Source organism: Lacerta agilis, chromosome 13, assembly GCF_009819535.1.
Source record: "Lacerta agilis isolate rLacAgi1 chromosome 13, rLacAgi1.pri, whole genome shotgun sequence".
In the NCBI taxonomy this organism is placed as follows: domain Eukaryota; kingdom Metazoa; phylum Chordata; class Lepidosauria; order Squamata; family Lacertidae; genus Lacerta; species Lacerta agilis.
The window spans coordinates 33,350,730-33,370,462 of record NC_046324.1 but is presented as its reverse complement, the minus strand read 5'-3'; the positions used below and the strand labels follow the sequence as shown (position 1 = coordinate 33,370,462).

The following is a 19,733-nucleotide window of genomic DNA, read 5'->3' as shown; positions in this document are numbered from 1 at the left end:
TACTTGGGTTCTGAAAGAGGGCGACTTCATGGAATATCACTATAATTTGCATACCAATTGTTGTTTCTGATGAGTGGGAGAGGGAAAGAGGGATACCTTTACGGAGCCTGAGGTTTATGAGTTAATTCTCAGCTTGGCTTTAATTCTGTATTTTCCTCACTCTATTTTGCTGAGAATCTTGCATCCATTCTCCCTGGGTGGATAGCCTGTCTACTGCTACAGTGACTGGAACAGAAACTACAGACTCCCTGAAGTGTAAGGAAAACTTTGTGCCTTGAGGCAAAGCTGTTCAAATGCCACGCTAACCCTGTTTCCAACAGGTAGGAACACTAGGCAATAGATGTCCATATAAACCAGTTTTCAAGGTTTCACAAGCGATTCATCATTTCAGCTGCCAACTGCACACTTTATTCCTTTTTGACAATTACACCAGAAGAAATGTTCAGTCTTCTTAGAAGGAGAATAGACAAAAAGAAAGTACATTTGAGAACTGGTTTCATTGCCTTTATCATGAACAGCCTTTCTAGAGTATGCTGCACTTATTCTAACTGTGCCATGTCTGTGTCTGAGGTTAGGTTCACCCTGAGAATGAAGACTGGACATGCTTTGAACAATCTGCATCTCTTGACATCAAATCATTCTTTGGCTTTGAAAACACAGTGGAGAAAATTGCAATGAAACAGTACACAGCCAACATCAAGCGGGTGAGCTGTGATTGGTTGAATAAATAAAATAAATGAATTATTTTAGACAAAACTTGCTGTAAGATACTGCCCAAGCATAACTCCAAGCACTTTATTGTCTTGACCTGCTCTGCCTGCAAGCCAACAGAACTAGAGAATGTTGTGGATGGGTCATCAAAAGGAAAGCAGGTTTAAATCAGCCCACAAGTCAGAAGAGCAGATTGGGTTGGACTCAAGCAGTTGGACCTTGCACAGCTCCAAGGTCACAACATGTTTTGATAAGTTGTGGACCCCAAATGAGACCTTATGTCCTTCCCAGGCTCTGCCTTTTCTGGGATGGATCTATCAGGTTTAAGACACTAGCTCTTGATGTTCTCCTAAATGGGAATGCAAATATTTTTAATAGAATTAATAATCTTTCTATTCCTGGTTTACTTTGTTTATTCCAGGGTTCCCTTTCTCACATTGTAACATATTAAATACAGAGAATATGAGAGAATGTTTATACATCCAAATGTGTTTGTGTAGACGTCTCCAAACTGCATAGATGTCTCCAAACGACAGAACACTTGGACTTGCCAGATTAATTTTATTAAAGGGAATCTAGGCAATACTGCGAGTGTGTGAGGTGTGGGTGTGTTGGCATTGGCGTTGGCCTGAGAGGGTACAGCTGGGATATGACAGTTCACAGATAAAAGTGGATTTGAACCTAGATTCACACCTAGAACTCCATCCACTAACTAGGCAAACATTGCATACATTTTCTTTTGCATATAAATATCCTTCATTGACAAATATGTATAGACCGTATAGACTGAGAATATAACTCTAATAAATCATTTAATTTTCAGGGCAAAGAAGTGATAGAGCATTATCTAAAGGAACTGATTTCCCAGGGGATCACTTTTATCCCCCGATGGACTCCTCCAGCAGTCAGAGGGAAAACAGCTAAGAGGCCTTCATCAGGATGTGATTGTGGCACTGTACCAGCAGTAGCCCCCCCACACAGAAGTGACAAAGAACAGCGAGGCAGCACCTGCTCCTCTTTGGAGGCATCGACCCCCGATGGTATGTGCTTGTAAGCCAGTCAGCAGTTCCTTGCTATCTCACTAGGATGCTTTCAGCATTTTCCAGCTTGAAACCTGAACAAATGCCACAGCTTACCCTCCTTTCTTTTTTCATGTCTGGCCTATAGTTTGCAATCCTGTCTCTAGATACCTTTATGTTCTGGAAAATTTGGGAGAGCCTAATTTTGACTGTGGCATTCCTGCAGTCTGGCAGTTGCTTATCTTAAGGCATTTCATCAGGTCTACTCTGGACTACTGAGTTCAGGAACAAAAAAATACATATATATGGAGCCGATCCAGAAAACCCTTCCCCTCCTTCACTCCCTCTTGTTTGTTCCCATTTGCTCACAGCACAGCTGCAGTCCCAGGACATTCCCCTACTGTTACAGAGTTCCCTTGGCTAGTGGTTGACTGTGCATGTCTGCAGGTGCATATCTGCTTCACTACTCCAAATGTATCTACTTGTCTCTTGTTCCAGTACCTTGCACTATTATATCCAAAGAGTGCCCACATAGCAAAGGGTTTGTGTTTTGTCCTGCTGTAGTCCCCTTTGTGAGCACTGATGGAATACCATTTCCCCCCTTGTAAAAATAGTGCCTATAGATGCTTTGTAATAAAGGTGCATGCTAAAGGGTGATATCCCACTCCAGTTCATCTAGGTATTTCATCTTGCCATTTATTGTTATTTGGATTTCTTTAAAATTTATTTTATTGTAACTATATTCCCCCATTTTTTGTATAAGGCTTCAGCCTATTTTGCAGTGTTGCTGTTGGAAGCAATAATAATTGATAGAAATATGTTACTGTTCTTATTGACTCGCTTCCTTATGGGACTGTTTTCTTCCCCCTCCTCAGCTGACAAACTAGATGCTGATTACATAGAAAGGTACCTAGGGCAATTGACTCCCATGCAGGAAAGCTGTCTGATCAGACTCCGTCAGTGGTTGCAAGAAACACACAAAGGCAAGGTAAGCACCTGTGACAAAGGCTCACTGTTTGACTTAGCAATCAGGTGGTCTTAATTACTTTATTATATAACTAGTATCCTTGTGCCAGCTACCTACTGCATATTTTTATATGTAAGGGACGCTGCCTTTCCCCTTATTTTACACATTGCTGAAATTGTTCAAGGTTTTTGTTCTGACCATTTCTATATCACTTAGGCTACAGCAGCTTAGGTTGGGTGAGTTTCCCAGGGGGTCTAAATTGTGGCAAATATAAGACCCCTCTACTCTGCACATCTCTTCTCCAGCCATTCTTTTGCAAGTTGTCCACCTGTGTTGGTGCTGACTGATTTGGGTGATTAAAATGCAGCCATCGCTAGACAGAACAGAAGAAGCAGATAACTTGGGCCTAAACTTAGTTGTACAGTGGAACCTCGGGTTACATACCGTCCTCCTTACGAATGCTTCGGGTTACGAGCTGCGCTAACCCGGAAGTAGGTGTTCCGGGTAGTGAACTTTGCCCCGGGATGCGAGTGGAAGTTGCACAGTGGCAGCGCGGCGGCAGTGGGAGGCCCAATTAGCGAAAGCGCGCCTCAGGTTAAGAACGGTTTCAGGTTAAGAACGGACCTCCAGAATGAATTAAGTTCATAAACGGAGGTACCACTGTATTCTATATTGTTAATGAGGACAGTAGTTTGTTTGTTTTTTCAAAATTTGACATATAAGCTGTTCTTATTCTGCAGGAATTCTTTAAAGGATCTTGCTTTTGACAATAGGATGAGCCTTGCCTTCTTCTTTTTTTGCTCAGATACCCAAAGATGAACATATCCTCCGTTTTCTGAGGGCTCGTGACTTCAACATTGACAAAGCTCGAGAGATGCTGTGCCAGTCACTGACCTGGCGCAAACAGTACCAAGTAGACTACATCCTGCAAACATGGAGACCACCTTCTCTTCTGGAAGAATACTATACTGGTGGTTGGCATTACCATGACAAAGGTGGGAAGCTCACTTTAAGCCAGTATACTATGCGCTGGAACAGACTGTTATGTAGGAAAGTTGGTTGACTTGGGCCACATGTCACTCAATCACCTAAAGACACCTTCTGTGTCTTTAGTACTTCTGTACTAAATAAGTACTTCTATGCTTAATTTCTGAAAATGTGCAAGCAAGAAACCAAGAAGTGTTATTGTAACACAGGAATGGTCAGATGTAATCAGTAAAGTTTATGCGAGTGAAGTAGAATCCATCCCCTGTTCTTCCCTGTTGCATCTCTAAACTTCTTACCTATTGCTGTTCTGTGTTTACCTCCCTGCATGCATTTTCAGAGTACAAGTTGGTAAATGTAGTGAAGCAGCTTGAGGTGCCCTCTGTTTTCCGAAAAGAAATTGGATGGGAACATACTTGGGCAATCATGCCTTAATTTTTTAATATTCCCACTTAGTAGGACACAAACAGTGCAAAAACGTATTTCATTCAGCTGCTTTGTTTATTTTTTGTCTTTAAAGATGGAAGGCCGCTTTACATACTTCGCCTTGGTCAGATGGACACCAAAGGTCTTGTGAAAGCACTAGGAGAGGAGTCACTCCTTCGTCATGTAAGGACATGCTGCCTTTGTATTACCTGTGCATGGTTTCTCTAGAAAAGCTTCAGGCCTTAAAGCCTCACTTGATAAAACACAGTGGTGACCAAGTAGTGGTTCCCAGGAAACTTGTTGGTGGGGTGCCCAAGTATTCTAAGGTTACCAGATTTTTTTCAAAGGATCCAGGGACCTTTTTTTTCTTTTGAAAGGAGGGATTTTTTTTACATTTTAAATAAATAAATAAATAAAGAAGTAATATCTGTCACACGGCCTTCCTCTGCGCCTCAGCCTGCTCTCTTGGGGCGCTAGCCTCCATGGAGTTGGCTCGGGTTGGGCTCAGCCACGTGTCCTTGCCCTCCCAGTGCTCTCCTACCTCTCCTCCTCGGCGGCAGCAGAGTGGCAAGGTCATGGCTCCCCTCTTTTTTCTCCTTCCTCTTTCTCTCTCTTCCTTCTCCTTCTCCTCTCCTCCTTACTGCCTCGGCTCTGGGGGTTTTACTGGCCCCGGAGCTCCGCTGGGCAGGTGGCCAGGCGCTCTCGCTCACAGCTCAAATTGGGTTGTGGGAGGGGAGTCAGCGGTTCCCCCAGTTGACATGCCGGGCATCCCCGGTTCCCCCTTGGCAGTGGCAGTGGCAGTCTCAGCAGCCCAGAGCCAGCCTGGTAGTGCAGTTGGCTCTGGCTGGCTTCAGGAGCTGCTCACTGCTGTGGCACCCACCATTTTGCCTCGCCGGAAGTCCCCATATGATGTGTCTTGTGCTGTTGAACCAATCACACAACATTCATTCCCTACTAATAAATCTACAACACTTAAAATATAAATCCGGGGACATTAAATGAAATCTGGGGACATTCTGGGGACAGATTTGTAAATCTGGGGACTGTCCCCAGGAAACGGGGACATCTGGTAACCATATGCTATGTGGGAATTGCAAGTGTGGGGAACAAGGGAGTATGGAGGTGATGCTGGTGAACTTCCCAACAAAAGACCAAATTGTGTAGGCAGGCTGTTGTTTGCAACATGCTTGAAGTGTAGTTTTGGTCTCTGGGGTAAGAACCACACTGTTGTTGTCCATAGGCTAGGGGCACTGCCAAAGTGCCTGTGGTGTCAATACAGGAAGTCCAATAGTGGGTCCAACACTCAAGAAGGCAGTTTCTGCATGTGCTTTAGAGGGAAGTGAGGGGCAGATGGGTCTTATCAACCTGGGAATGTATCCCAGGTTTGGAGAAGGAAAACTCTGCTCTGCTTTCTTTTGGACCACATCAGCGAGCCCAAGAGGAATGCCTTGTTTTCTGGGCACCCCAGGATTTTCATACAGGGCTTGTGCCCTGAGGAGGTCCCTCCAGTTTGACATCACTCCCGGAGGCGCACTCCATTGTCTCTCAAGACAGACTGATGCCAACTACAGTACACAGTGGGGAGAGTTTATCACTTATAACCTGAAATATTACAACAGGGCCTTAATTGGTCTTGCTATATTCTAAGTAAAATTTTGTCATAACTTGCAAAGCCTAAAATTTAGAGAAGGTATGAGGAGGTTCCTTAGTAACTGTAGTCATTTGTTTGTTCGCCTTTCAGGTACTGTCAATTAATGAGGAAGGACAAAGGAGGTGTGAGGAAAACACCAATCTATTTGGCCGCCCAATCACGTTAGTATCCACCCAGTTATGCAATGACCCTTCTCTTCTTTTGCTTCATGTAAACCTTGGCAATAAGAGAACATTTTTAAAAGCATATTGATGCCTTGTCCTCAAGCAGAATTCTTTTCACAGCTAGTGCTAAGCATGCATTTTAATCTGGAACCTGTCACTTCTAAATGTAGAGGTAGAGAATATATATATATATTTAACAGAAAAAGGGAAAGGGGAAAGATTGACCATTGTAGCTTTTTCACACTTTACAAATTTGTGGGAGTGCATTTACAGATGCACTGTTCTGTGCAGCACTTGTGAAAACACTGTTAAGCCTCATACAGGAAGATTGTCTTCGTTGCTTCTGGTTTTGAATGCCAAATGCATAGCTTAAGAAACAGCTCTATGGATTTCATCTCTTTCAGATCTTGGACTTGTCTTGTTGACCTTGAAGGGCTGAACATGCGCCACCTCTGGCGCCCTGGAGTAAAAGCGCTCCTTAGGATTATTGAAGTGGTTGAAGAAAACTACCCAGAGACCTTGGGAAGGCTTCTGATTGTGCGAGCACCCAGAGTGTTCCCTGTTCTATGGACTCTGGTGAGTGATGGTGCTGGGGAGACACCAACATCTTTTTTTTCTAGAAATAAAGCACTGGTTAAAAATGTGGCACTTACTGTAACAACTTCATGATGAGTACCAGCACCTTTATTTCCTAGAAGAAACACTGAATATACCTCCTAGTGATGCACAAAAAAGCTGCTAGCACATTTGCAAAACTAATCAGGGACCAGCATGGTTTCAAATTGGATGGGGGACTGTGTGTTGAGATTCCTGCATTGCAGGGGGTTGGACTAGATGACCCTCAGGATCCTTTCCAACTGTACAGTTCTATGATTCTGTGAAGCACATCTTCCTCCAGTATCTTTACTTTTCCCTTTTGCATGGACAGGTGGAGTCCCCCAAACCCCAAGAGACTATGCTACAGGAAAGGCCCACAGGTATCCAGCCTGGGGAAGGCGATGCCAGCCCGAACTGGCAGGAGCTGCTCTGGGGTCCAAGGGGGCTGCGCGTGACCACAAAAAAGTCGCTCCCCATTTAATGTGGGGAACGGTCATTATTCAGTTATAGGAGAAACTTTGGTAAAGTGTTACATGGTTTAACCCCAACATTAATGCCTGCCTCTTCACTCATTTTATGATCTCTTAAGTTCAACAGAGAGTGCTCTTTTAACATCTGTGCACTAGGTCTAGATTTCAAGCATTTACAGAGTTCTTCAAGTCCACCCTACCACAAGAAAATATTCCTTCAGCTGGAGACTTGCTAAAGACCAAGAGTTACTTGTTTGGACTGGCTTGTTGGGTTGAGTTTTTAAAATGTTTTTGGGTGGGACTTGACCATTTTAAAAAAATGTGTCCTGAGAAGAATAGATTTTACATTCTATTTCAGGTGAGTCCCTTTATCAATGAGAACACTAGGCAGAAGTTCCTCATTTACAGTGGCAACAATTATCAGGGACCTGGAGGGCTTGTGGATTATCTTGACAAAGATGTGATTCCAGATTTCCTTGGAGGAGAATGTGTGGTAAGTTTGGAGAATATGTGTGTAGTACAAAATTCTTAGGTGAGACTTAATTTTGCTTATCTTACATTACATCCTTATTAAATGTTTAGTTCTATTAGTGTGCTGTGTGCAGTTGAGATACAAGCTCCTGTTGGTGCTGAGCTCTGTATGAACATCAGGGCATAACCTTTACTTTTAGTTTTAGAGAGAAGACTAGAGAAGCTTTAATAACTGTATACAAATATGGCATGGCAGTCTGTGCTTATGTTATTATTAGTAGGCCTACTACACAGTGCAGGAGGACAGTATGTGGGCCTTTGGATAAAGTCAAAATATTTCTGTTGGAAAGATTACTTATTTTAACAAAAATATTTTCAATAGCCTGCAGAGACATTACTGTCTCTGTGTCCTTTGTTTGCCAAAAGAAAAATGCTGTCTATATCCTTCATGTAAGATCCATTTAATTGTCAATGTTATAATTTGTAATCTCTATGCTGCCTCAGGGGGCACCCTGTTTAGAGCACAATTAGCTATTTTTTTTCTAAAATTTATAGAATTCAAGATGCTTTGGTGAGTCATTTTTTCCCCTTCAGGCAGTTGGCAAAAAACTGCTTGGTTTGACTTATGAATCATTTATCATAGTTCAGATAACAGTTGTACTGTTTATGGCAATTTGCAAAACTATTGTAAAAATTCAGACCAGATGGTTTATCATAGGACAGATTCAATTAGAAATGAGTGAGTGACCTCTTCAACAGAAGTGTTATTAAATGTTGTTGCATTGTTGTTTTGTTCATTGCTTGGAGATTATTTATTTATTTGATTTCTTGCCTGCCTTTCTCCCTAAGGTCACAGGGCAGGTTACAGCAATTTAAAATTCAAATTTAAAGACAATTTAAAAATATGTGGTACATATTTTAATAAATAAGCAGAAAATTCACTGAGCAGCACATTTATTCACAGTGCATTCTAGCTCATCTAGCTGCATACAGACACACTGTACCAAATCAAAGATTCAAACTCCCTGTTATTCTTCAGAATCTGCCTTTTTGCTCTTTAACCGTAATCCCCAAAATGAGCCTTGCAAATTAATGTTTGCATCCATTCATGCAAACTGCAAAACTGCATTGCCCCATTTTCTGCTATGTTCCATCTTGAAGGAGCAGCAGACAGACTGTAGTGTCTGTCTTGAATATGTAGAATATGCTTCCATGATTTTTTGCTGTCTGGCTTCTAGGCTAGACTAGGGTTCCTACTATTTACAGTAGACCCTCTTACCTTCTTAGTTTGGCAAAGCCTTTTTATCAGCCAGCCTTCTACTTCATTGACAGCCAGATTGAGGGCATGCAAGTCCGAATAATGGACATTCTCTAGAGTATGTATATGTATATGTGGATGAATAAGTGAGATAGAAATAATGAAAGTGCTTTCAGAATTCATCTGGTTGCTGTATCTATTCTTGTTTGCATCTAGTTAAAAGGTGCTTTAGTGGGCAGGGTGGGGGATGAGATTGTTTCTGTTCTCTCACTTTACTTGCTAAATAGTAGGAAGGTGAGGCTGTGCTGTATTGAAATGGCAGGGAATATTCTGTTAGTTGGCATTGTTTTAAAGTGTTGATCTGCATTTTGAAATTCACTCTCCATCTCTCCCCCATCCCACAGTGTAATGTGCCTGAAGGTGGCCTTGTTCCCAAATCACTCTATCAAACAGATGAAGAGCCTGAAATCTCTGATCATATCCGCCTCTGGACAGAAACCATCTATCACTCTGCAAATGTATTCAAAGGTGCTCCTCATGAGGTAGGATGAGGAAGTTATTCTGGTCAATAGAAGAGTTGAAAGTAGTAGACCAAAAAGTATATGTGGTAATTGCTCTGTGCTCTTCTAGATCTGGCAGTTAGGTTTAGGTGGGATTTTGGAGATGCTGTAAAGGAAAGGAACATTGCCTGGGGTCTAGAAGCATTTCTTCAAATTCCTGATGTATATGCTCCATATACCTCATTCTTGGAAGAATTAAAACTCTACTCTTCCTACTCATAGTTATTCTGAGTCTCTGTAAGAAGTGCTCAGTCTGGTATTGGTAGTAGTGCTGGTGGATGGCTGTGTCTTAAGATCTCCCTGCTTTGGCATAAGCCCTACTACCCAACTAATATACATTCTGAACTGGGGCACCCCATGGGGGAACTGTTGTACACAAATACAGAGCTAGTGTGAGAGGCTTGACATCTTGTGCTTAGGTTCTGGACAGTCAGGAGAAAATTGGAATAATTCTTAAAATATATTTATTGAGTTTGCTAGTTCCTCCCAAAAAGGAGAATCATTTCTGTGTTGCTTAGAGCCAGATGTTGCTGCACTAGTTAATTGATTTTTGGAACAACGCCAGCACTGAATTGAACAGGATGGATTCTGTTATTTGTTATCTAATCTAGATAGTTGTGGAAATCTTGGAAGGTGAATCAGTGATCACCTGGGACTTCGACATTCTGAAAGGAGATGTCATCTTTAGCCTCTTCCATTCCAAGAGAGCACCTGAGATTTGCCGCAAGGAGCCTACAGTGCCAAATGCTTTGACTGTGGGGGATAATATACAGCTAATTGGCAAGAGCTGGGTCCTGGGAGTGGACTATAGCCGCGTGGAGTCCCCGCTGGTGTGTCGTGAAGGCGAGAGCATCCAGGTCAGTTGTACTTCCGTGCCTAAGATCTCATGCTGGGCCTTTGTGGTTTGATTGTCATAAATATTTGGGAACTTCCTCTTTCATTTTTAAAATTACATTAATGTAGATACCCATCATTAAATATTCCCAGGGTGGCTTACAAACAACAGTTTTTGAAATAAGGCCATTTCATTGTTCTGTGAAATTCCAACATGGGTGAGGAGCTTCTTGATATCAACTGCTAGTGAGCATATTTGATCCACCAACTGTCCTGTGAAAAAAGCTTCCTGTGGCATTTAGTTCTGGGGTGTTACATATTTTATAATATATTGAATGTGCAGTGAAGTGCCTCCTCTCACTGCATTTTATTTTTGTTGCTGCTGTTTACCTTTTATAGATGGAAAACTGAACCAGAGAGAGTAGTGACTTGCCAAAAGCCCCCAAACATGTAATGGCTGGATTTCATGTCCAGGCTTCTCATATTAAAGCCCAATACACTTTATCCAGTAGAATGCCCTGGCTATTACTGTTGACTAAACACTGGGGGGAAGCCTATTGCACGGAATTAAGTTCTGTCTCAGAGGAATGAGTTTCAAATTTTCTTCTTTTAAAATCTTTCCAAAAATATCTGCCAAGGAATCCCTGCAAATCTGCAGTGGAACCTGGCATATTGTAGGGGGTTCTGGAACCTGTCACATGCTCGATTCATGAAGGGCCCTGGCCAAGCTTCACCATTGCCCTGTATGAACTGAAGGTGCTTTCCAGTACACACCCAATATTCTTCTTTGACTGCATACTGCAGGGAAAGGTTGGTATTGGCCCAGCAAGCTTCTCTACCATTACTAAGCTTGTCATTGAGGAGCCCCTGATAAACTCACAAGGAACCTCAGATTAGGTGCATTTGGATCACACTTTGCAAATCCCTGTTTCAGCTAAAAAGACCCAGTTAGTTGGAAAGTGTTAATGACTCTGCTTGTTGACTTCCCCTGGCCTGCATGCATCAGTTTTTCGTCAATTTTTGACCTTTGTTTCAAGATGCCAAGATGGCTTTGAAACAAAGCCAAACAAACATAAATCCTTTATGTTTACCTGATTGGTTTTCTCACTATCTATCACTTTTCAGGGTTCTCATGTGACTCGTTGGCCTGGCTTTTATATCCTCCAGTGGAAAATGCACAGCCCAACTCCCTGTGCTGGAACCAGCCTCTCTCGGGTTGATGATGTGTTGGCTACACTCCAGGTCTCCAACCACAAGTGCAAGATCATGTATTACTATGAGGTGCTTGCATCCAAGGAATTCAGGTAGGAGTGATGCAGGAGGAGCCATAACATTACTTGTTATATGTGGGGATGACAGGCATCAATCAGTGCTTGGTATGGTTCTTGAAAGTTATCAGCAGGAGTTCTAGTAACTGCCTTGCTGCTTTCTTTGATCTACTTCTTTGTCCTTTAATCCAATAGAATGTTTTGCTCAATTAATAAGATAATAAGCTTGCAACACACCTGTAGTTCACAAGTGCCAGTCATTTGAATGCATTCCCAACTTTTTAAATCCTGCTTTGGAGCATCACCTTGTGAACTCAGTTCTGCAGGACACAGAGCTCTGCCATCAGTCTCTTTCCACTGATGGTATGTGTCTTCCAGGTGATCCAGTTAAGCATATCTGGATAGCTGTGTGATGGTATTAATCTTGCTAACGGTTTCCGCTTTCGTAGGATTTATCAGGATTGCCACTTAAAATGTCTTCTTTCAAGGTGGAATTAGATTTTTGGCAGCAAATGAGAGATTACCAATCCTATTGGGGTTTTCATGGAAGAAGTGAAGGTGAATTGGTTATTGACCCTTCCCCAACCCACTAACTTTCATTTCTCCCTGGCTGTTTTCTATGACCTGGCTCTAGTGCTGGGTTTCCAAGCAGGGAAAAGCAGCAGAGATCCAGCCAGAAAGCAGCAGGTAGGGGGAAGGGGGAAGCAACTCTCCTTCTGTCACTTCACTCTCCACACTCTTTTTCTTTGCATGCTTGATAATAAAACAGGTTTAGGAACCCCATGTTTGCAGTCAGGTGTCAAGTTCTGCCCTCCGGGGTGTAGTAGCACAAAGGATTGCTATCAAAGCCCTGATCTTAAGAGTGCCTGTAGAAATGCTCTCTTTTCAGAATTCTAATAACATCATGAATGAGGTGGAGATACTGTTGATTGATCACAGTGCTACGCAACCCTGAGTAGCCATGGCTAACTCTGCCCTGTGAATATATATATATATATATATATATATATATATATAGCCATCTCATTGGCAATAGAAAAGTTTCCAGTTCTTGATTTAATTATTTAAGAATTACCTTGGAAGCTGGACAGGTTCAGCAGAGAATAAAAAGAGATAACACTGGGAGGGGTGATACACAAGTTGATTATGTATTTTAATCTATTTAGGTATAATTAAGAGCTCAATGTAACAAAATAAAACAACCCACCACATCTTTCTTTCTATTCCAGGGGTTCCATGACAAGTCTGGAATCCTGCAACAGTGGATTTTCACAGCTCAGTGGAGCAACAACATCTTCCAACCAATCGCAGAGCAGCTCTCTGATTTCTAGATAACATCATCTAGGAACTTACTGAACACTGATCAATGAACTGCTCAGCTGAGATGCTTTCCTCAGGTCTGCTCCATAGAACGAGCCAAAGAGTCCTGTGGTGGAATGCTAGTGCCTAGGGATGGCCTTCTAGGGGAACACAAGTAACAGCAGTTTGGACGCAAAGATGTTTCTAGGGAGCCGCTTGAAATCCTTGATTTTTCGGGAATAGACTTGCAGCTTCTAAACCTTGAAGACTGGTTTTCCTGGACCGTGTATTAACAAATCTGTGCATTAGACTGCATATCACTTTTGCATGAATTTTATGTGATTCCTATGGTTTGAAGGGCTCTTTCCAGTCAACTTAACTCTACGTAAATGTAGAGCTATCTGGTGTTGCCTTACCTATTAGGACCTGTAGAGCTATCTCTTATGTGTAGCAAAAACTAGTCTAGTTTCACCGGGGCATCAACCAGTGCCATTTGTGTTTTAACAAGATGCAAGAGGTGCCTTGGTAGCAGGGATTACATGCAAACTGCTAATATGTACATAAATAGATGGGGGTGGGTGGGAGGAAACAAGGTTTCCAGGTTACTTCAAGTAGGAAACATATCTCAGAGGTTAGATACCTAGATTTAGCTAGCTTAACATGCTTTGGCATCCCTGAGAGACCCCAAAAATGTACATAAGTTTCTCCTGCAGTGCATAGAAACACCTTCTTTCTTAAAGGAGTAAGCACTGATATTCCCCCCCACCCCCATTTTTTCTCAGGTCTATGAGCAATAAATGAGTAGATCTCTGCCCCATCCCTCTCTCAGGGTAGGAAGTGAATTCCATTACAAAGGGCTAAGCAAAGCAATATTTAATTTCTACAGGCACAAAACTCCTCCACAGTGTTGAAGAAGCTCTTATTTTTGAAAGCAGGCACAAATTCAATTTGGGGTGGGCACTTTAAGTGTGTGTGTGTGTGTGTCTGTGCGTGTGTGCGTGCGTGCATGAATATATGAAAATTCCTCTTTATTCAAACAAGATTAAGACTTAAATTAATAACTTATTTGTATCATTTTATAGGTACAACTCAAGTACTGGTATGTATTATGAAATATGCCCCTCCCTTTTTTGTGTGTTGATCTTTTGGGGCCAGGAAGAATTCTGATCATCTACAGCTTTGTAACGCTGTTTCACTGAAATATGGTTTCATAACTGGATATTTTTGGAGCACAGGACTGCATTATGCAGAATTACCTGCACAGGTCTCCATTTAATCTTTTGAGTTTGATAAGGTTGTGGCCTACATTGTAACTGGAAAACTGCTCTGGCAATATGGCCCTGAATGATTAAGGACCTTGATTTTGTAAAATTTATATGCCCTTGAACGATAACACCTGGGACTGCACAAACTTCACTGTGGGGTGGGCATGGTTTATTGATAATAAGATTGTTGTGAAGGAAAGAAAGGGAGAGGTGAATGTTGAGATACTTCTGAGTATGCATGAAACACGAGTTCTCCTTGGCAAGGTTTATTTTTACGTCCTGTAATTAGGGGTTAAGTAAGAAGACAAATCAGCTGAGATTACAGCTGCCTTCACTTGCCTGTGTGTTTGTTCAAAGGTGCACTGCAGTGCTGGGGAGAGAAAAGGGAAGCAAGCAAGACCAGTCACTACAGCAAAGTGCGTCAGTGTTGCTGTTTCTCTGTGCTGTGGGACTGCAGGGAATTAGCTGCCCAAGCTTGCCTTGGAAGCCTAATTCCAAGCAATCCTTTTGAGGAAATAGCTGTAATGTGTAAGTAACACTTTTGGTTGCTTTATCTTAGTGCAAGGCTGAATGTTGCATGCAATCTTCTGAGAGGAGATTTAATGAAAAGCAGCTTGGGGCAGGGGACAGGTAGATAGGGGGCAATTTTGAGATGAAAAACCAGACAGTGGAGAGGAAGAATTAACTGCATGCATAAACATTAGTGTTCTTCTGGTTCCTGTCATAGCCTCCTGAGGCTGCTTTTTCTTAATATTTTGGGTGTAACATATACTCTAACCCTTAAAGCAAATTCAAACTTTGCTGGAGTAATATCCAGTCTAAGATGGTTCCAGTTCCTTTTTTAAAGGAAAATTATGGCTGCTTTCTCTCCCTTGGACTGCAGTGGGAATGGCATGTCTCAAAAATGTTGCCATGGGTTGTGGGGGGTACTTCAGTTTCCTATGAAAATGAAGAGGGTCTCCAGCTCCGCTTTTAAGTATCCTTACAGTGAAGCAGGTTGTGAGCTGCCTCAGCTAAGGTCTCAGCAAACTTCTTAATCTGTAGGTTACTGTCAGGTTGTGCTTCATTTTAAAGACCTATTCCGTGCCATAAATGATGATGGCAGCTTTATAAATGTATATATACTCTAAAGCTTATTTTTTGTTACCCTTCTCAGATGTTGAGAAGTCTCGAGTCTAGGCTCAGGAGGATGTTTCTCCTGCATCCTAGTAGGGTTAGGGCCTGCTTAAGCAGCACCTCTGTTCTGCAAGAATGAATCTAATATGAATGACAGGGACAGGAAGGGTGGTAGAGGGCTATGCAGACATGGTGTTGGTTATGAATGAAGCTTGTGTGCAGAGACTTAATAAGGAGATGAAGATTGAAGATTGCCTGTCATGACCAAAATAATTGAACTGATCCTTCCCATATTGATGGGGAAAACAATGGTCTCGACCATTTGGCAGTGGAGGAAAAAGAATCCTCTGTCCCTTCCAATCCTCCTCCAACCCAGTTTTAACTGTGACAACCTGAATTTCCTATTGAGTCAACCTCTGAAGAGGGTGGCGGCTTTGGTACTGTATGTGAACCAGCCTGCTCTATCTTACTGACTTCCTAGTCTTCCATCTCATTGTAGATCCCAGTACATATTGACCTGTAACAGCTGGAAACAACAGAGGTATATATATGTGTGTTGTTTGCCCAAATGGGCCCTAGGGCATATTTTGGACACAAAAGATGTAGTAGCCTTGCAGAAGTCAGTGTCTGGATGGGAGACTGCCTGAAAACTCCATGCATACTGCCTTGAGTTCCTTCATGGAAGAAAGATGGGATATAAATGTAAGTAAAAATGTATGATCCCATGTACAATAAGTATTTTAGGACTATAACCTTTAATTATTATTAGCATGGAAAGAACATCCATTATTAGTTGTGTAAGACACACTCCAAATTGCTGGTGCACAAGTGTGGGAAGCTTTGCCAGTCCTCATTATTCCAGGTGCCCAGTCTTGTTAGTGCCTTGAGCACCACGATGGCTATGTTCTACTTCCACTGTTGTAGGTAGCATACCCCTGAATACCAGTTGCTGGAAACCACAGGAGAGGGGAAGGTGCTGTTGCGGTCAGATCCTGCTTGCAGACTTCCTGTTAGGGCATCTGGTTGACCACTGGGAGAACAGTATGCTGGACTAGATTTACCACTGGCCTCATCCAGCAAGTTCTTTGGTTCTTATAGTGTCTCACATTGATTATGTCTGATAGAAACTTGGGCTTAGAGGTTCCTTAAATGTATTTTGAGACTGGCTTGGTTCTTCTAGAGACTGTAACTGTACAATGAAAAGATATTTTGGTATTAAAAGGGCTCTCTGCCCCCCCCCCTTTACTTAAATGCTTAAAGCCGTCTGAGTTGGCTAAATAATCATTCAAAGCTTCATCAACAAGTCTTTTCTAATTGTAGAAAGCAGGACTTGGTCTTTAGGAAGGTTGGTTTTCATTCAGCTGCTTTTATAACTATAATTTAGAATCTACCCCAAGCTACTTTCAGTTTAATCCTCTTATAGCAACATGAAAAGGCGAGATGTTTTTGCTGTGTTCAGTGATTCCTGATCCCACCAGTCAGGTGAACAGCACTTGGATCCTGGGCCAGAGTGCACTCAAGTACAATATTGCTGCTACTATATATTTAGAATTTAATAATGTTTGCAACTGTGCTGGGCATTTTACAGTACACAGGAGGTGGGGTGCGGGGATCAACTACACAAAAGCCACACAGGTCAGATATAGATTTGTTTCAAAAGATAACCATCCTTGACATCATCATCATCATCATTTTATTTGTTTGCCGCCTTTCCATAGTTAAAACAGTGCTCAAGGTGACTTACAACATGACAAGATTTACATAATTACTAACATAACAAAAATCATAAGCAAAAAATAAAACACATCAAAAAGTACACAACCAAATGGAAAACAATTTCCACATTAATCATAATATCTAAAACTAAGAATACAGCATTAATATCAATCACAATTTAAAATGACATAGATAAAAAATAAAAGCAATTTAAAAACAAAAAAGGAGTGCTCTCTGCCCAGCAGCAGCAGTCTTTTATGGAGCCTGTCAGGCTTCGCCGCAAGCCAGGTGGCAAGAAGCAGGGCAGGGCCCTTCAGGCTCCCAGCAGGTCAGTCCTCAAAGGAGGCTTCATTGCAGAGTATGAAATTTCTGATTCAGAACCTTATCAAGAAAGTTGAAGACCAAGAACAAAGATGCAGCCACCTCCTTTTTCTGTAGCTCTTCATTTTGGGGGGCATTCTGTTTTTCTAGTTCCTCAACTTTCTTTTTAAGTACCAATATTTTTCCACGACTTGCAGCTCTCTTTTGCTTGGATATTCCTTCTTGGATTTCATCTCCTGATAATTGCTTTTTGAGTTCCTCTAATTGTGTTGTTAAGGATATTACTTTGGCTTTGTTTTGCAGCTTTAATTTGGAAATCTTGGTTTCAGGGGCTTCTTTTTCTTTCTTTAATTGTTGTTCTTTAAGGCATAACTCATTATCCTTTTCCTTGACAAGTTCTTTGAGTCCTGCTACCAGCTGTTCATTTTGTACCAGCTTTTCTGTCAAATCGGTCATGGGCATGCTTGCTGCTTGAAATGGGCCAAGAGCTCCAGATTTAGTAGCTGAAACATCACCGCCCCTTCAGCAAGACCCGAGCGTCAGGGGCCTAAGGGGTGCAGGTCGGACCATATAGGCCGTGTCGCCGGCGGCTCCTCCTCCTCCTTGGCTTGCTCCAGGTGGCCCATAAGGCAGCCAGGAGAATCATCCTGACAGGCTGCTGGCTGGACAGGGTAGTTTTCACCTGTGTGTGTGCCGTGACACTTCCCTTGTAATAGGTGTTATTTTCTGCCAACTCATAGAGCATGGTACTGAAGAAGTTTACCAGGTCAGTTGACTTGTAAGCAGTGTGTCAGTGTGCCAGAGACTGTTTAGCTAGACTAAGCCATTGTGTTTGCAAGTGATCTGAGGAAATCTCCTTGCTGGGTCTGGGTGAGTTTGCCTTGCATACTCTTCTGTTATTGGGATTAATAGAACGTTAAGGAGCTATTCTAACCACTTGACAGAAGCACATTTCTGAGCTTTTTTTTTGGGGGGGGGGGGGGTTAAGATGCTATCATGAACAGGTGTAATAAATAACAAGATGAAAGATGAAAAAATCTTTTTTAATAATTCCAGTGGCACCTTTAAGATCAACTAAATATAAGCTTCAAGATATGAGCTTTCGTGTGTTAATACACACTTCGTCAGATACTCTGAAGCAGAAGTATATATATTTAGCAGAAGCTTATATTTAGTTGATCTTAAAGGTGCCACTGGAATTATTAAAAAAGATTTTTTCATCTTTCATCTTGTTATTTATTATGACTATGACAGATCAACACAGCTATCCACATGAACAGGTGTGTTTGTGAACAGAAGGCAAGGTAGGGTAAACCTTTAAAAAGCAGCTGTTCTTACTCTCAGTACTAGAATTTGAGTTCATCCCTCAAAGTTGATTTGTGGGAGGTTCAGGGCAGATAAGCAGAAGTACTTCTCCACACAATTAACTTACAGAATACAGTGCCATATAATGTGGTGATGGTCACTGCTTAGGTGTCTTTAAAAGGAGCTTAGATGCATTCATGGAAAGTACATCAATGACTTCAGCAACTGTTAGTGCTATATGATGAAAGATAGGTAAATTGAAATAACAATAACCTCCAGATTCAGAGCACACTCCAGAGGTGGTGTGCTATTATTGCCTTCAAAGCCTTGCAGGTCTCTGAGGCATTTGGTTGGCCACTGTAGGAAGCAGGAAGAGATGGACCTTTGGTCTGACCCAGGAGGGCTCTGGTTTTTTTCTTATTAACCTTAGAACAGGGCTATGTATTCTATCAAAAACCTGAACTCTGCTGGAAGAAACTTATGTTATCCATACTGGGTAAATTTACAGAAATTTAAATTAACTTTTTTGCCCTTCAATGTTGGCAAAAGGCTGGAAACTAATGGGAGGAGATATGAAAGGGAAAAAGGTATGAGGGACTAGGGATCATAGAAAGGGATTGTGTAGATAACCTTTTAGAAGATGCTGCACCTGCATTTTCACTCTTTAGTCTGCAGATATGAGGACTAGGACCTTTAGGTTTTTGTAAAATGCCAGCTAAGTTTGAGACTCTAGATGCCATGGAGGGCAGCACATTCAAGTTCACATGGAACAAAGCCTTCATTTTAAGATCATCAGCCACTGTTGAATTTGGTTAGTAAACGTTTGGCTTCTTCCATTGTTTTGAGGCATGGGTGTTGTACTTTGTCAAAGTGATGGGACAGGGGAAAGTGTGTTGGTAAAAAAAGGATAGAGTGCTCTTGTTTCAACTTTGTTCCTTTTTGCATTTTTGCAACTCAAAAGCATAGAAATGGCACAAAGATTGCATCATTTGACTCCTGAGTTCCTGCAGATTTGGCAGTTTGGGTTTGTGCAGGTGTGTGAGAGACCAGACCATCCTAATGCCCTGATTAGTAGCTAGCTACCATATTTTTTGCTCCATAAGACGCACCTGACCATAAGACTCACCTAGTTTTTAGAGGAGGAAAACAAGAAAAAACAATTCTGAGGAAGGATGGGGGGGTCACATTTTGCAGGGGGTGCTCCTTCAAGTACTGTCTGTGGAGCGTCTGCCTCCTGCCTGACCTTCCACACTCCATCGCCTTTTCCGTGCCTTCTTCAAACTGGTGTCAGCCTCCCCCCCCCACCGCGCATATTTAGGGAGGGCATCAGG

At 42.0% G+C, this 19,733-nt stretch overlaps 1 protein-coding gene across 2 annotated transcripts in view; it reads left to right on the top strand.

The window, feature by feature from the left end:
- SEC14L5 (SEC14 like lipid binding 5) overlaps positions 1-12,987 on the top strand; it is a 46,045-nt gene extending 33,058 nt beyond the window's left edge. For both annotated transcript variants that reach the window (XM_033167176.1, XM_033167175.1), the window contains exons 5-16: positions 576-704; positions 1,535-1,751; positions 2,606-2,718; positions 3,503-3,692; positions 4,202-4,290; positions 5,849-5,919; positions 6,327-6,498; positions 7,348-7,482; positions 9,123-9,260; positions 9,890-10,135; positions 11,238-11,416; positions 12,610-12,987. In XM_033167176.1, the coding sequence (XP_033023067.1) occupies positions 576-704; positions 1,535-1,751; positions 2,606-2,718; positions 3,503-3,692; positions 4,202-4,290; positions 5,849-5,919; positions 6,327-6,498; positions 7,348-7,482; positions 9,123-9,260; positions 9,890-10,135; positions 11,238-11,416; positions 12,610-12,715 (1,785 nt within the window). In that variant the 3' untranslated portion in view covers positions 12,716-12,987. The remainder of the gene's footprint in view (positions 1-575; positions 705-1,534; positions 1,752-2,605; positions 2,719-3,502; positions 3,693-4,201; positions 4,291-5,848; positions 5,920-6,326; positions 6,499-7,347; positions 7,483-9,122; positions 9,261-9,889; positions 10,136-11,237; positions 11,417-12,609) is intronic.
- The last annotated feature ends 6,746 nt before the right edge of the window (positions 12,988-19,733 follow it).